This window comes from Emys orbicularis, chromosome 4 (genome assembly GCF_028017835.1).
Source record: "Emys orbicularis isolate rEmyOrb1 chromosome 4, rEmyOrb1.hap1, whole genome shotgun sequence".
NCBI classification, from domain to species: Eukaryota; Metazoa; Chordata; order Testudines; family Emydidae; genus Emys; species Emys orbicularis.
The window spans coordinates 51,533,970-51,552,611 of NC_088686.1; the positions used below are offsets into that span (position 1 = coordinate 51,533,970).

The window sequence follows — 18,642 nt, forward strand, 5'->3', positions numbered from 1 at the left end:
TTTACAGGGAAGTTGAGTGAACCGGGGGTGGGGGGGGGGGCGGAGGGTTCATCAAGGAGAAACAAACAGAAGTTTCACACCGTAGCCTGGCCAGTCACAAAACTCGTTTTCAAAGCTTCTCTGATGCGCACCACGCCCTGCTGCACTCTTCTAACCGCTCTGGTGTCTGGCTGCGTGTAATCAGCGGCCAGGCGATTTGCCTCAACCTCCCACCCCGCCATAAATGTCTCCCCTTTACTCTCTCAGATATTGTGGAGCGCACAGCAAGCAGCAACAACAATGGGGATATTCTTTTCGCTGAGGTCTGAGCGAGTCAGTAAGCTGCGCCAGCGCGCTTTTAAACGTCCAAATGCACATTCCACCACCATTCGGCACTTGCTCAGCCTATAGTTGAACAGGTCCTGACTACTGTCCAGGCTGCCTGTGTACGGCTTCATGAGCCATGGCATTAAGGGGTAGGCTGGATCCCCAAGGATCACGATAGGCATTTCAACATCCCCAACGGTTATTTTCTGGTCCGGGAAGAAAGTCCCTTCCTCCAGCTTTCGAAACAGACCAGAGTGCCTGAAGACACGAGCATCATGTACCTTTCCCGGCCATCCCACGTTGATGTTGGTGAAACGTCCCTTGTGATCCACCAGGGCTTGCAGCAGCATTGAAAAGTACCCCTTGCGGTTTATGTACTCGGTAGCTTGGTGCTCCGGTGCCAAGATAGGGATATGGGTTCCGTCTATCGCCCCACCACAGTTTGGGAATCCCATTGCAGCAAAGCCATCCACTATGGCCTGCACGTTTCCCAGAGTCACTACCCTTGATATCACCAGGTCTTTGATTGCCCTGGCAACTTGGATCACAGCAGCCCCCACAGTAGATTTGCCCACTCCAAATTGATTCCCGACTGACCGGTAGCTGTCTGGCGTTGCAAGCTTCCACAGGGCTATCGCCACTCGCTTCTCAACTGTGAGGGCTGCTCTCATCCTGGTATTCTGGCGCTTCAGGGCTGGGGAAAGCAAGTCACAAAGTTCCATGAAAGTGCCCTTACGCATGCGAAAGTTTCGCAGCCACTGGGAATCGTCCCACACCTGCAGCACGATGTGGTCCCACCAGTCTGTGCTTGTTTCCCGGGCCCAGAATCGGCATTCCACGGCATGAACCTGCCCCAGTAACACCATGATTTCCACATTGCTGGGGCCTGTACTTTGTGAAAGGTTTATGTCCATGTCAATTTCCTCATCAATCTCGTCGCCGCGCTGCAATCGCCTCCTTGGCTGGTCCTGGTTTTGCTTTGGCATGTCCTGGCTCTGCATATACTCCAGGACAATGCGCGTTGTGTTCATAGTGCTCATAATTGCTGCGGTGATCTGAGCGGGCTCCATGATCCCAGTGCTATGGCGTCTGGTCTGAAAAAAGGCGTGAAACTAGTATCTGATGGAGGGAGGGAGGGGCGAGTGACGACATGGCGTACAGGTACAGGGAATTAAAATCAACAAAGGTGGCTGTGCATCAGGGAGAAACACAAACAACTGTCACACAGAATGGCCCCCCCAAAGATTGAACTCAAAACCCTGGGTTTAGCAGGCCACTGATTTCACGGAGAGAGGGGGAAGCAAATGAATACATCTATTTTTTACATCTTAAGCTGGCAGCAGACGGTGCAGCATGACTGATAGCCCTCGGCATCTTCTGGGTGCTTGGCAGAAGATACTGTACTACGACTGCTAGCCATCATCGTCAAGACGGTTCAATAGGACTGCCGGCAGGACTGAGTCTCCAGGAGACAAAGCATGTCTGCCCAGGTGCCTCTGATTGAACTGGAGTACGACGACGACGGATACCAGTCGTAATACACCATCTACTGCCAAAAGGCAAGGGGCTGCTGCTGTGTAGCAATGCAGCCCCACGTCTGCCAGCACCCAGATAGCCGATGAAGGCTACCAGTCATACTGCACCGTCTACTGCCAAAAGGCAATTAGCTGCTGCTGTGTAGCAATGCAGTACCACGTCTGCCGGCACCCAGATGACATATAGTGATGGTGAGCTGAGCTGAGCGGGCTCCATGCTTGCCGTGGTATGCTGTCTGCACAGGTAACCCAGGTAAAAAGGCGCGAATCGATTGTCTGCCGTTGCTCTGACGGAGGGGGAGGGGCCTGACGGCATGTACCCAGAACCCCCCGCGACACTGTTTTGCATCATCAGGCATTGGGATCTCAACCCAGAATTCCAATGGGCGGCGGAGACTGCGGGAACTGTGGGATAGCTACCCACAGTGCAACGCTCCGGAAGTCGATGCTAGCCTCGGTACTGTGGACGCGGTCCGCCAGCTTTATGCACTTAGAGCATTTTATGTGGGGACACACACAATCGACTGTATAAAACCGGTATCTATAAAACCGGCTTCTATAAATTCGACCTAATTTCGTAGTGTAGACATACCCTGGAGTTCTTCAAGGTGTGTATCCCTATGGGTGCTCCATTTCAGGTGTGCATACACCTCATGTGCCTTTGATCAAAGATTTTCAGTAGCAGTGCCCATTTGGCCCATGCACAAGCTCCAAACATACTCATGGCTTACACTGAGGATATACGTAGCTGTGTGGGTGAACCATCCTCCCTACCATGCAGTCCCACAAGACGAAATGCTGAAACAGAAGGGAAGGGGGGTGCGTAATTGAACACCCATCGGGACACACATCTCTAAGAACTCCAGTAATTGCATGAAGTGAGTAACCTCTCCTCCTTTGAGTAGCGTCCCAATGGGTGCTCCACTTCAGGTGACTTCTGAGGATTATCCACTAAAGGAAGAGGGGGCTTTGGAACTGGATCCAACACTAAAGAAAGGACTTCATACCAACAGCAGTGTCTGATCTACATGTGTGTACCAGGGTGTAGTGTTTGGAAAAAAGTGTGAAGTGATGCCCAGGTTGCTGTTTTGCAAATTTCAGCAACTGAAACATTCTGTAATAGTGCCATGGAGGCTGCTTAAGATCTTGCAGAATTGGCTATTATTCTGGGGCGGGAGGGGGGGGTGGAAGGAAGGAAGGGAGCACTGGAACATTAGCAGCCTGGTAACATAAGAATACAACTGGAAACCCACTTTGAAAGTCTTTGGGTGGAGATTGTGGATCTTTTGGATCTGTTTGCAATTGGTATAAATGTTCTAGGAGACTTTCTAAATGGTTTGGTTCTAATGCCTTTCTAATGTTCAAGATAAGGAGAGCATCTTCCTGGTGTGGCTTTTGGAAAAAACACAGGAAGGCGGATAACTTGGTCAATGTGGAAACGGAGGAGGTTACTTACCTGTAACTGGAGGTTCTTCAAGATGTGTGGTCCCTATTTGTATTACAAACACGGATGCACATACACACCATGCGCCGGAAGTTTTCTGTAGCAGTATCCGTTGACCCACATGTACTTCATACCTAGCCTTGTGTTCCAGGAGAAATGAGGCTGTGCAGGATGGCACCCCATCAGCCACCCTCTTATCATTGAGCAGCATGGTCTGCAGCAGAGGGGATGGACGGTGGGTATTGGAATACAAATAGGGACCACACATCTCAAAGAATCTCCAGTTACAGGTAAGTAACCTCCTCTTCTTCGAGTGATGGTCCCTATATGTATTCCAAATGCGGGTGAGTATTATGCAGTGATCCGTGTGGAGGGGGGGTGCGAGGATGCAATAGGTATCGCAGTCTGTGGGACGGCATGGTTCAGAACTGCAAATTCTGCTGCCCTCTGGGTGATGGAGTAATGGGAGGTCAAGGTATGCACGGAATGTTATGCCAGGATGTGTCTGCCAGAGAGGCAGATGTGACCACCTGCGCCTGTGTTGAATGCACCATAATCTGCCAGGCAGTGGAGTGTTAGCCATGCATAGCACACTTGGATGCATGCAGAGACCCACTTTGAGATGCACTGAGAATATAGGGCTTTGCGCCGGGGCCAGTCCACAATGGCCATGAACAGGCACGAAAGGCATGGGTTCTGTCGAGGCAGAATGCAAGCACACGGCAGACGTCATAAGAACACATGAACGGCCATACTGGGTCAGACCAATGGTCCATCTAGCCCAGTATCCTCTCTTCTGACAGTGGCCAAAGCTAGATGCCCCAAGCCAGATGCCCCAGAGGGAATGAACAGAACAGGTAATCATCAAGTGATCCATCCCGTTGCCCATTCCCAGCTTCTGGCAAACAGAGGCTAGGGACACCATCCCTGCCCACCCTGGCTAATAGCCAGGCTATGGACCTATCCTCCATGAACTTTAGTTCTTTTTGGAACTCTATTATAGTCTTGGCCGTCACAACAAACATCCTCTGGCAAAGAGTTCCACAGGTTGACTGTGTGTTGTGTGAAGAAATACTTCCTTTTGTTTGTTTTAAATCTTCTGCCTATTAATTTCATTTGGTGACCCCTAGTTCTTATGAGAAGGAATAAATAACACTTCCTTATTTACTTTCTTCACACCAGTCATGATTTTATAGACCTTTATCATATTCCCCTCTTAGTCATCTCTTTTCCAAGCTGAAAAATCCCAGTGTTATTAATCTCTCCTCATATGGAAGCTGTTCCATACCCCTAGGCATTTCTGTTGCCCTTTTCTGTACCTTTAATTCCAATATATCTTTTTTTGATATGGGGCAACCAGATCTGCATGAAGTATTCAAGATGTGGATGTACCATGGATTTGTATAGAGGCAATATGATATTTTCTGCCTTCTTATCTATCCCTTTTTTAATGATTCCCAACATTGTTAGCTTTTTTGACTGCCGCTGCACATTGAGTGGATGTTTTCAGAGAACTATCCACAATGACTCCAAGATCTCTTTCTTGAGTGGTAACAGTGAATTTAGACCCCATCATTTTATATGTATAGTTGGGATTATGTTTTCCAATGTGCATTACTTTGCATTTTCAACATTCAATTTCATCTGCCATTTTGTTGCCCAGTCACCCAGTTTTGTGAGGTCCCTTTGTAGCTCTTCACAGTCTGCTTTGGACTTAACTATCTGAGTAGTTATGTATCATCTGCAAATTTTGCCACCTCACTGTTTACTTCTTTTCCAGATCATTTATGAATATGTTGAAAAGTACTGGTCCCAGTACAGACTCCTGGGGAACACCACTATTTACCTCTCTCCATTCTGAAAACTGACCATTTATTTCTCGAGTGCAGGGACCTGTCCACAAGAGTGGCATGCGGCTTAAGATGGAAGACTGGGAAGTGAATTGATTAGTTGAGGTGGAACTCAGAGACCACCCTCAGGAGGAATTTGGGGTAAAGAATATAAGGAAACCTTGTCTTTATGAAAAACCACATATGCGGGTGAGCGGGGGGGATTGACCATCATAGCTGCCAATTCACTGACCCGCCTAGCAGAAGTGATAGCCATGAGGAAGATGACCTTCATGGAGAGGTGGGAGAGGGAGCACATAGCCAGAGGCTCAAAGGGGGGCCTGGTGAGGGCAGAGAGCACAAGGGAGAGGGGGGAGAAAACACAGGCAGGAAGCTGTTCAGTAACCCTTTCAAGAAGTGGGTGGTGATGGGATGAGTAAATAACAAGCGCCAATCCATAGGTGGACCTGGACAGGCCTGAGAGCAAGGCCTGATGTCTTAAGTTCCAGGGGGTAGTCCAGGACGGTAGGGATCGAGATGGAGTTGAGGGGGAGGTGATAGCACTGAGCCCAAGAAGTGAAACATTTCCACTTCGCCAAGTGGAGACATTTTTCATCTTCCGGTTCTAATGGTGATATTGTCAGAGCTGATGGAAGAGTGTAAAGCATCGGTGCGGAGGGTGAGGGAACCCGTATTGGAAGCAGTCTCTTGGTGGAGATATAATCACTGTAGAAGTGGATGGGCCTGATGAAGGGGGTGATTCCAGATCCGGAAAGGCCTGGGTCCAGCTACGGTTCCGGATCTCCCTGATGAGAGGCACTCTCTTTCCCAGTTATTGGTATTAGCACTGTGATCTTTCTCGGTGAGAGAGGGTCTTGTGTCATGTGGGGTGCCAGAGATGGTGGTACCAACGCATCAGTGTCCAGAACCTCTGGGTTCCATTGTTTGTGTGTTTTTCTCTCATGCCTGTGGGATTCAGAACATTCTTTGTCTCCTTGGGCCAAGTGGGTGGAAGGAGCATCCATCTTCTTTGATTTGGACAAAGACTTAGTCCCATGCTTATGGGAGTGCTTCCTTATCTCCCGACTAGAGATGAGGAGACAGAGTTCTGATCCAGACCATGTGCGGTGGTGAGAAGGAACTAAAGACTCGGTCAGCCTGACCCACCTTTTATTGCCTTGGATGGAAGCACAGGACAAGCGAGTGCATATGTGCGGACCAATGGACACTATTTCAAATTTTCCAACTCCAGACGCATGGTGCATATGTGTAAACCTCGTGAACACAATAGGGACCATCACTTGAAGAAGAACAACAACTTATACATGAAAACAAGTGACCATGATCACCACATGCCAGTGCAGAAGTCCAAATTCACACTGAATTAACTTTTGTAAAGTGTTATATTACAGTTATTACTACTACAAAAAGAAACAACAACATTCTATCACACTCTTCATGGTGACTTATTTTGTTCAGATGTTTATTCTACTTTTCCCTATCTGAATTTATTAGAATTGTTTGAATAATAGCTTCTAGAATCACACAATATATTGTAATGGATTTTAACACTGGGTTATTTTCAGTATTGAGAAAAATTATTTCTATATATTCTATTTACCATATTAAAACATTAAATGGAATTAGATACACAGTTTAAATAAAATAATAACAGCAAAAAGTGAAGACAGATTTTAGAAAATCTAGGCTGCTTCTGAGATTAGCCAAACCTTTTTAAAGTTTTCAAGCCGATGTTCAAGCAGTTAATTTATTTGAAAATTGTAAAACACGACAGTACTATTTGCATTAAAAAATTTCCCCTGTAGCTGTTGCCATTGTTAAATGAGCTATTCTTTATGATAAGCTAATTATTTACATCAACAAATCCCAAACTACAGTTTTGGTAGGTAAGAAAATAAGGAAATTATTTTCAACTATTATGATTTCTAACAATGCTGGAGAGCTTCGCCTCCATTTGTTCCCTTCATTTTACATAAAAGGGCAGAAGCAGCATAAAGAGACCCTAAAAGCCCTGAATCTGGCTCGGGAAGATGTCCCCTGGAGCACACTCTGAGGAACATAGCTATAAACCTGCCTCCTTTGCAAGCCCCAGTGAAGGATGTATGCTGGGAGTTGCAGCACTCAGCACGGCAGAGATTTTGGGCAGTGCTGTAGCCTGTAGGGTAACTCAGACAGGCCCCTAGGGGTGTCTAAGTTATGCTGGAGAGCTGGTCAGTCCCTGGAGCAACCCAGGATCATAAGGGCACAAGACAGCTTAAAGCCACCATAATAATAAAGTAATAATATACGGAGATATACCTATCTCATAGAACTGGAAGGGACCTCGAAAGGTCATCATTGAGTCCAGCCTCCTGCCTTCACTAGCAGGACCAAGTACTGATTTTTGCCCCAGATCCCTAAGTGGCCCCCTCAAGGATTGAACTCACAACCCTGGGTTTAGCAGGCCAATGCTCAAACCACTGAGCTATCCCTCCCCCCACCATATGCCTCCACTCCCTCTGGGCTGTGAGTTCTGTGCTGAGCCTCTTAGCCCTGGTCTACACTAGGGGGCTAGGTCGAATTTAACTGCGTTAGGTCGATTTTAAAATGAATGCGTCCACACAACCAACCCCGTTTCATCGACTTAAAGGGCTCTTAAAATCGACTTCTGTACGCCTCCCTGGTGAGGGGAGTAGCGCTAAAATCGACCTTGCTGGGTCAAATTTGGGGGAGCTATCCCAGAGTGCTCAATTGTGACCTCTCTGGACAGCACTTTGAACTCCGTTGCACTAGCCAGGTACACAGGAAAAGCCCCGGGAACTTTTGAATTTGAATCTTGTTTGGTCAGCGTGGCGAATTCAGCAGCACTCTGCAGCACAGGTTACCATGCAGTCCCCCCAGAATCATAGACCGTAGAATGTTTCTACACTCCCCCTATCATCTCCGTCCCTGAGGTTATCGCAGATTAGAAGGCGAAAAAACCCGCACTCTCGATGACATGTTTTCCGAGCTCATGCAATCCTCCTGCACAGCTTAATGCATGGAGTCATTCAGTGGCACAGGACAGGAAAGAATTAAGTGAGCGTGAAAAGCGGAGGCAGGACGCGATGCTGAGGCTAATGGGGGAGCAAACGGACACGATGAAGCGTCTGCTGGAGGAGCAAATGGACATGATGAAGCGTCTGCTGGAACTGCAGGAAAGCCAACAAGAGCACAGACCCCTGTTGCATCCACTGTATAACCGCCTACCCTCCTCCCCATGTTCCATAGCCTTCTCACCCAGATGCCCAAGAACGTGGGGGGGGGGGGGGGGGGAGAGGAGGTTCCGGGCACCCAGCCACTCCACTCCAGAGGATGGCCCAAGCAACAGAAGGCTGTCATTCAAACAGTTTGATTTTTAGTGTGGCTACAACAAGCAATGTGGCCTTGTCCTTCCCTCCTCCCCCACCCCAGCTACCTTGTCCGTTATTTCATTTTTTTTTAAATTAATAAAGAATGCATGGTTTCAAAACAATAGTTACTTTATTTCGAAGGGGGGAGGGTGGTTGGCTTACAGGGAATTAAAATCAACAAAGGGGGCGGGTTTGCATCAAGGAGAAACACACTCAACAATCATGCCGAAGCCTGGCCAGTCATGAAACTAGTTTTCAAAGCCTCTCTGATGCGCAGCATGCCTTGCTGTGCTCTTCTAATCGCCCTGATGTATGGCTACTCAAAATTAGACGCCAGGAGATTTGCCTCAACCTCCCACCCCGCCATAAATGTCTCCCCCTTACTCTCAGATATTATGGAGCACACAGCAAGCAGCAATAACAATGGGAATGTTGGTTGCGCTGACGTGTGATCTAGTCAGCAAACAGCACCAGCGAGCTTTTAAATGTCCAAAGGCACATTCTACCACCATTCTGCACTTGCTCAGTCTATAGTTGAATTGCTCCTTACTACTGACCAGGCTTCATGAGCCATGGGAGCAAGGGGTAGGCTGGGGTAGGTGCGATCGCGCGGTGCTGCCGGCTGGGAGAGCAGCCTGAGGCAGAAGCCTCCAGCTCCCATGATATTCCAGGCAGGACTGAATCTCCATGAGACCAACTTAAAGAAGAGAATGACCTGGAGTCTCTGGCTCCCATTCAGTGCTCTAAGAGGAGGACAGCCATGTCTGTCCAGGTGTCCCGATTGACCTCACTGAGGTCTGCCAGCAGCACCCAGAAGACGTACGGTGACGGTGAGCTGAGCGGGCTCCATGCTTGCCGTGGTATGGCGTCTGCACGGGTAACCCAGGAAAAAAAGGCGCGAAACAGTTGTCTGCCGTTGCTTTCACGGAGGGAAGGAGGCCTGACGACATGTACCCCAAACCACCTGCGACAATGTTTTTGCCCCATCAGGCATTGGGAGCTTAGCCCAGAATTCCAATGGGCAGTGGAGATTGCGGGAACTGTGGGATAGCTACCCACAGTGCACCACTCTCTAATTCGATGCTAGCCATGGTAGAGAGGACGCACTCCGCCGATTTAATGCGCTTAGGGTGGACATTCGCAATCGACTGTATAAAATCGGTTTCTAAAAATCAACTTCTATAAAATTGACCTAATTTCGTAGTGTAGACATACCCTTAGACACAATGTAAGAGCATAGGATCTTAAAATGTCTTAAAAAATAGGCTGGGATTTTCAAAGAAGCTTAAGGGAGGTAGGCACTGAAATGGCAATGAAATTCAAGGTGCCTAACTACCTTAAGCTGTTTTGAAAAACCCTAACTTTAGCTATTACATTATTTAATGTAAATAATTCACACAGAACGTCACTAAAATATGATTTGTAATTCAGGCTGGATCTATTTTAAAACCAGTTTACATTATACTTGAATTTGACACAGTAGAGTTTAATTACATTTATTTAACAGGAGCCATATGGTTAAATCCTGCACATTAAGAATTAGCGAATGTGTTAGATTAACATTTCGTAATTACACAGCATGGTACCAGATTGTGTTACTTGGCACAAAAATAAATAATAATAGTATTCTTACGCAGATTAGTTTCTGAAGAAATATATGCAAAAAATGCTTCCTGAATTACTCAGGGATCAAAGCCTTAGAAACCATCTTAGTGTGGAGCCCCAAGAAATATATGTTGTTGTTCAGAAAATGCAACTCTTTCTGGATAGTCAGGGATGGAGTAAAAAGTGGAAAAAGTTTTGTAATGTCCATCTCAACTGCGTAATGTATCCCAATAACAGAAACTGTACCAAATTTTGCTGGTGTAAACTTGATTTAAGTATTTTAAAAAGTGATATTCTTACTATTTGAATCATATCCACATTATCATGATCCATGTGTTTAGTTATATTTCATAACTGGGCAGTAATATCCCTGGTAGTAATAAATACTTCTGTAAAACTTTGACTGTAAATAGATTCAATCCTACAAGACTGTAGTATATTTTTCTTGAGAAGAAAAAGTAGGTGTTTGGCAAAGGCATTCATTTAATTCCTTATGAAATACCAATTTAGCACAAATTTTGCAAACAATTATTTTTGTTTTATTAAGATATAAAGAACATACCTCTGATGGTGCCTGCACTGAGTTTATGTAATAGATAAGAAACAATCGCATCTTGTCTTCTGGAGTTCCCGCTGTAGAGGAAAAACAAGGGTTTCTTTTTTCAAATCAAGTTATAAACTATGCTACTAAGTAGTGTACTATTCTGTATTACATATATTGAGCCCTTGGATCATAATAATTGTAATGAGTTTAGAAAAGGTTATACAACAAAAAATGTTTATGTTGTCTATAAAGTGATAAATACCCACTCAACAACCTCACTGAAAAACTGCCTTAGAATAGCTCAAAACCTCTGAAGAGTAGTTATGTATAATAACTATTTTGGCTTGGAGTAGTTCTACTGGGATAAACCGTGAAGTATCAAACTTCTGTAGTAGTAGAAGACAAAGTAAAAGTAATTATGATATGCTCTATGAGTTATTCAGTTTTGCTACAAAGACCTAAAGTTTGACTGAAATGAAATCTTTACCCTCATAAGCTTCAGAAATTTACATGAGGCTTCAGCCAAAAAAAAAAATCTTAATATCTCCCACACATTTACAGGGTTTTTTTCATTTTGTTGCCCACGGGAATGTCATACCATCTGGATCCCAACAATATCTAGAATTTCATAATTTCCTCTGTCCTTCTCGTTTACTCTGTTCTTCACCTTGCTTATTCAGGAGTCAAAATGTAAGTACAGGTGAGTCATCTTACACGCATTTAACATGCGCGAATTCAGCTTTGCGCGGTCGGCAAAAAACAAAAAAACAAAAAAAAGAGAAAAATAATTTAAATACTTTACCTGTAGTGCGGGCGATTCCACCCGCCATTACACTCAATGTAATTTTGACTAAATGTGATTTTCACTTTACGTGCTGACAGCGGAACGTAACCCCAGCGTAAGATGAGACTCGCCTGTACTCTGTCACTCCCATAAGTGTCTGTACACACGAGTGCACAGAACTTAATGTAAATGCATGAAACTTGGAAATGGAAATGCAACCAAAACAGAAGTGATCAGCAAAAACGAGGATGGCACACAACGTTGTTTAAGTCTTTCCTAAAATTGAAATGTGTGTTTTAGGATGGAGGAAGGGAGGTGGCAGATACAAGTTCTGATTTTACTGATATCTCTAGAAAAAATAATACAAATTTCACATAGAATGGAAATGGTACCTGAAATATGACAGTAAGTCCTGCAGGTATCTGATATAAATAAACAATGCAAACGTCTGGCATATAGAAAACGATTGTCAATTCTTTAAAAAATAATGTATTGAGGTTGTTGCAAAAACAGAGTAAACAAGTAAAGTATGAGTGACACAAAGGAGAAAGTACAAAGTTAATACTTTAAACACTTGATTCCAGATATGTTTAGAAAAGCCCAACATATTTTATTGGACTACAGCAGGGGTAGTCAACCAAAGGCGGCATGCAAGCTGATTTTCAGTGGCACTCACACTGCCCGGGTCCTGGCCACCGGTCTGGGGGGTCTCTGCATTTTAATTTGATTTTAAATGAAGCTTCTTAAGCATTTTAAAAACCTTATTTACTTTACATACAACAATAGTTTATTTATATATTATAGACTTATAGAAAGAGACCTTCTAAAAACATTAAAATGTATTACTGGCACGCAAAACCTTAAATTAGAGTGAATAAATGAAGACTCGGCATACCACTTCTGAAAGGTTGCTGACCCCTGGATTAGAGTAATGCTTTACTTTTCAGTTAAAATAAGACTACTGAACAAGCGACATTTGGTATTGCTGATCACTGTCTATTTGGAAATTTACTGAAGCAGGTATCCTTGGCTAGACATTATTCAAGCCTCCCTACTTATGTCAAGCAAACACTATAAATATAGCCATTTTGCCTGTTTTACACACACACACACACACACACACACACACACACACACACACACACACACACACACACACACACACACACACACAGTCTCCAGCTCCTTTACTGCATATGTGGATATGCTAACAAAATGGATATTCTGTTAAATGAAAAAAAACATTGTAGAATCAGATGAAGTTACTCAGACTTCTTTCCAAATGCCATAATAGCTTTAATAAGCAAAGTCAACGTAATGAGCAATACAATATGCTTTTAAAATAGGAAGTATGCTCAATGTAATTTTTATGCATGAAGTTCAGACTTTGGCACATTTTAGAAGTAAAACAATTTTTAAAAATGTAACAAATTTGTTGGTAGGTTAGCTACCAATTATGTATAAGTATGTGCCAATTCTGAAGACCGCTTCAGTTTTCTCTGGGGAAAATTATACAGCATTTAGAGTATGGAAGTTGACAATACAACACTGTCTGGATAAAACTTTTATGGATATGTTGTTACCAACTACACTCAAATGCAAGTCTTTGAGAAGGAAAATAAATTATATACGGTACAAACTCCTTCCCACTACCTTGTCAGTCATCTGCATTTCATTTCAAGCTACCTGTAAGTTTGATGCACATTGGATTCAAGTCTTAGCATCAGCATCACCACTACATTCTTGTGCATCTATTCCAGTGGTCGGCAACATTTGGCACACGGCTCGCCAGGGTAAGCACCCTGGCGGGCCGGGCCAGTTTATTTACTTTCTGACATGGCAGGTTCGGCCGATCGCGGCCCCCACTCGCCGCGGTTCGCCGTCCCGGGCCAATGGGGGCAGCGAGAAGCGGCGCGGGCGAGGGATGTGCTGGCCGTGGCTTCCCGCCGCCCCCATTGGCCCGGGACGGCGAACCGCAGCCAGTGGAGGCCGCGATCGGCCGAACCTGCCACGTCAGCAGGTAAATAAACTGGCCTGGCCCGCCAGGGTGCTTACCCTGGCGAGCCGCGTGCCAAACGTTGCTGACCCCTGATCTATTCTCATTTAGAATCACACACCTAGCTTTCATTAGCATAAGTTATTTATGTGCAAAAATGTGATTATGTGTGTTGTGGTACTGCTTAGGAGTCCCCATCACTGACCAGGACCCCATTGTGCTAGACACTGTACAAACACACAGCAAAAAGACAGTCCCTGCTGCTGTCACAAGATGGTCTGGGGTCAAAATTGGGATATATATGCTATCTATCACTCCGCCGCAGTTAGGGAATCCCATTGCTGCAAAGCCATCCACTATTTCACACACATTACCAAGAGTCACAGTCCTTCGTAGCAGGATGCGATTAATGGCTCTGCACACTTGCGTTAAGCGCAGCCCCAATGGTGGACTTCCCGACTGCAAACTGATTTGTGACTGACTGGATAGCAGTCTGGAGTTGCTAGCTCCCACATAGTGATTTCCATGTGCTTCTCCACCAAGAGGGGCAGCTCTCATTTGGTGTCCTTGCACCTCAGTTCTGGGGCGAGCTCCACACACAGTTCCTGGAAGGTGACTTTCCACATCCAAAAGTTCTGCAGCCACTGCTCGTCATCCCAGTCCTGCATAACGATGAATCATGGGACGTTGAGCACGCACCCATGATGCACTGCGATCCACTCCACCTTCCCACAACTCCTAGCTACAGAAGGTGGCGAGTAGCAGAATTGAATAGCTACCCACAGTGCACTGCTCTCACTGTTGATGCTAGAGCACCAACTGTGGATGTGCTCTGCCAACATGCACGAGCGATATAATTATAGCGGTTTTTGATCATTGGTGCAACTTGCATTGACAAAACTGTAGTGTAGACAAGACCTCAGTCTCACTATCTTTCCCTGACCCAATGACTTCATTGTCATTCATCCTGACAATTCATAATAATTCATGATGACACTAAATAAGCCAATGGGCCAGGACAGAGTGTGAGAATGCTTCTTTAGCCTGGTGTCTAGAGAATTCACCTTGGATTTGGGACATCGAGGTTCAAGTCCCTGCTTCAATGACTATTTATACAAAACAAAACAGCTTCAACAGGACAGACTGAGAAAGACTCACATCAGAATATCCCAGTGCCTAAGGCACAATCACAATGCGAGACACCACCTCCTCCTCCTCCTGTTTTCTGAACCTAGTTTCATTTACATGTGTTAAAATGCCTAAAATCTAAAGAAAAAATGCCAGGTTTAACTAAACATTTAATTCAACCAGCTTCAAAATGTTTTCTGACTTTTCAATTCACCAAAATTTTCAAAACATTTGTTTTCCATTAGACCCAAAACAAAACTTCTTAATTTTTTCAGAGTTGCCAGAAAACTGAAAAATCCATTATTTGCACAGTTTTACTTTACACCCCTTCTGCTCTGCCTCTGTTATAGTTAATCTCACTTTCACCTGCTGCTCCTTGCCCTCCTCAACAATCAGTACTGTACACAAGCTTCATAGCCCATAACTTTCACTTGCTTGCTATCACTGAAACTTTACTGTCTATCTCTCACTGTTTCAGAAGCTGCACTGTGGAGGTTCTACCCTTTCTCATTCTCCCATACTGTAAGCTGCAGTTGCCTGGTTTGGCTTTTCTTCTTGTCTACCATTTTCAGTACATCCCACTTCCTCCCTTCCTTGGAGGTCTATTCTAACAAAAAACTCTTCTCTCACCTCTCTCCTTGACAATATAATTAACAACTTTCTCCTGCTCTTGATTTCAATGTCAGGTTTAGCTCCTCCTCTGTAACACCATACCTTCTGCAACTTAATTATGGCTCCACCTCTCACTTATTCTTAATCAAGGACTGGATGGGGGGCGGGATAGCTCAGTGGTTTGAGCACTGGCCTGCTAAACCCAGGGTTGTGAGCTCAATCCTTGAGGGAGCCACTTAGGGATCTGGGGCAAAATCAGTACTTGGTCCTGCTAGTGAAGGCAGGGGGCTGGACTCAATGACCTTTCGGGGTCCCTTCCAGCTCTATGAGATAGGTGGAACTCAATTGACCAGACAGTTCATGGTGAAGACATCCTCTACTATTTTCCCCCAGCTCAGAGTTCCCTTCTCTCCAATCACCACCTTATCTCCCCATATTTTTCATTTTTCTAGTCATTTCCACCTGTGATCACCAATTTTCTGATTTTCTCAGCTGTCATTAGTCTTCCTTCTTTCTCCTCTTAACCCACCATCTGGGTTAGATCATCATACAAACATCCGCCATCTTTGTCTGTTTGAGGTGGCACTAAGGTCCACCTGCTTACCATCTTTGATGCAATCCATTCATTGCTTCCTCGGCATTCCTCAGGGTCTCCTTCCTACCACCCTCTCTCCTGCCATGCTATCTTCCCCAAGTTCTCTTTATTTGTCCGCTTTATTCGCCTGAACCAGGGAAGTCATGCTTCTTGGATTTTGCCAGCCACATCATGAACTTTGATTTCCATCCTAATGCTTTCATTTCACAATCTGTCCCTTCGTGTATCTCTTTTCAAACACCTGTAGGCATTGAACCTGCCATTTCTTTATGGCCCAGGCTTCTGTACTATACAGTATAGAGGGGTAAAACTGTTTTATATAATTGGGCTTTCAGTTTCAGTGGCATATGCTTGTCATACACAACATCTGAGATGTTATTCCTCACTCTTCCAGCATTTGTCAGTCTAGACTGTATCTCACATTCAAGCTCACTGGTTTTCTGTTATCCAGCTGCTCAGGTGCTTGAACTGCTCAGCCTGGCTTAGTCATACTCCATTAATCTCTATATCCAGTTTCCCCGTGCACCTCTCCTGATCCAAATGACCTCAAGTCTTAGTTGTACTCATTTTTATTCCATGCCTACTTAGCTGTTCATACCACTGCTTTACTATTTTCTCTATATCTTCTTTTGAGGATGCCCTCATTACTTTGTCATCTCCATGTAGCAGCTTCTCACCTTTTCTCATTGGAATCTTCCTCCTGACGAAGTTCATCAATATGAAAAACAGCAGCAGGTTTAGGGCCAACTCCTGGTGCAATCTGACTTTCACTTCAAAGGAGCTTGTTGTTTCAGAACATTTTTGCATCACTATATAGAGCATTCACTATAGTTATTAAATCCTCAGACACAACCTATTTTCTCAGTACAGTGTGAGCATCCTTCTGCCCACTTTAAATGTATGCCTTTTCTAGGTCTGTAAAAGCCCAGACGCTATCCTGCTGGTGCTCTCGCCAATTCTTTATCACTTGCCAGATTACAAACATGGACTCTCTGGTTCCTCGTTCTTTTCTAAAGTCAAACTGTTCTTGCTGGAGGAGGGATTCCACCATTCACCTAATCTTAGCATCTAACATGTATTCCATAATCTTCATCCTGTATGACAGTAACTTTATCCCTCAATAGTTTCCGCTTCCATGGATGCTTCCCTTCTTATGCATTAGGACCAAAATAGGCTTGTGATTGATCTTTGGGAATTCTTTTGTCTCTCCATACAGCTTTAACCACTATGCTCATCCATTTTATTCCTCTCTTGCCCAGGACTTTCACCAGACCCACTGTCACTTAATCACATCCAGCTGCTGTAACAGTCTTCGTAATCTGGTCATTTTCTTTACAAATAGTGTTGCAATAGCATCGTCCTTTCCTTCACATCTCTTTGCAATGCTATCCATCTTTTTGCCAGTTACAGGTCATTTACAAGGTAGCTACACAGGTTATCTAGAGCATTCTCTTTGACCTCCTTCACTTCTTGCTTGGCAGCTCACTTTGCTTCTTTATATTCACTTTCATTTACACTCGATGGATTTATTTCTTTTTCTTTACATGCCATTTTCTTGTTTTGGATTGTCACCTGCACTTCAGTCCACCATCATTCCTCTGTTTTCCCCATCTGTACTGTCCACGAGCCTCTTCCACTGCCACAAACCAGCTTTCCTCTTCAACAGATACCAAATTTATTTCCCAATATTTATCCTGTATTGCTTGCATGAGCTTCTTTGCTGCTCTTTTCCCTTAACAAGCCCTACTTTAATCTTGTTTCTTTCACGAACAGAAATTGGTCTCATAAAAGATATTACCTCAGTCACCTTGTCTCTCCAATATCCTGGGATGGACATAGCTATAACAACACTGAATACTTTAATCCTGTTTCTTTTGAGCTTAGTTCCTTCCTTACCAGGTGCTGAACTGCCATCTTTGCCACAAGAGGCTTGTGCTGATTTCTCACAAGTTATCACTTTGCAGTCTATAACTCAACTCCCCTGAGATTTCCTCACTAACCTCTTATCAATCTGGCTTTTGTTTGCACCACTGACGTACATAACCAAATGACTCATCCCCTTTTGGAACCATATATTGATTATCATCCATTGGTTGGCAATATAGACATCTAGTAGCACTTCTCCTTCCTCATTCATAGTGCCTAAGTTGCATTTTCCTAAACATGTTTCATTTTTTTGGCTGTGCAGGACATGGCTTTTTGCCTCACTTTGCTCTAACCACTAGTCTCCAACCCTTTATAGGACAGTTCAGATGTCAGCTGCCAGGCTTGATGGAGGCAAACTTTTGGCATAGGAGTGAGATGTCCTCCCACTGTTAGCGGTAGTGGCTGGCAGGCATACAGGCCAGACTCACCCCCACTTATCAGTATCTACTACTCCCCTTAGACAACTTGCCAAAAAGAAAAAAAACTGCTTGCACTGTCAGAGTCACCTTGCACCAGACCCCTATAGTATATCGGTTGACATCCCTGACATAGAGTGCAGTATAATAAGACCTTTTCCCAGTTGAACTTAGGGCTTGACTATGCTACAATGTTAAGTCGACATAAGGCAGTTTACGTCGACCTAACTATGGAGGTGTACACAGTGCAAAGCTCCTCCCACTGGTTTAACTCTCCTGCTACGCCAACATAATAAAACCACCTTGACGAGGCATAGAACTTAGGGTGACAGTTAGAAAGACACAGCATTAGTGTAAACACTGCATTGCTTACGTTGCCCTAAGTAACCTCCAGGAGGTATCCCACAATGCCCACCGTGACCGCTCTGGTCACTGTTTTGAACTCTGCTGCCCTCCAGCCACGTACCCAGGCATGCACTCCTTCCCTCTTAAAGCCCCAGGAAGTTTTGCTCTGTTTGCTCGGTGTGGAG

General features: G+C 44.7%; 1 protein-coding gene across 1 annotated transcript in view; it reads right to left on the minus strand.

The window, feature by feature from the left end:
• The window catches only part of SCFD1 (sec1 family domain containing 1), a 151,860-nt gene that overhangs the window by 66,521 nt on the left and 66,697 nt on the right, over window positions 1–18,642 (minus strand). Inside the window, exon 16 of the mRNA XM_065402604.1 lies at window positions 10,674–10,744. Coding sequence (XP_065258676.1) covers window positions 10,674–10,744 — 71 coding nt within the window. The remainder of the gene's footprint in view (window positions 1–10,673; window positions 10,745–18,642) is intronic.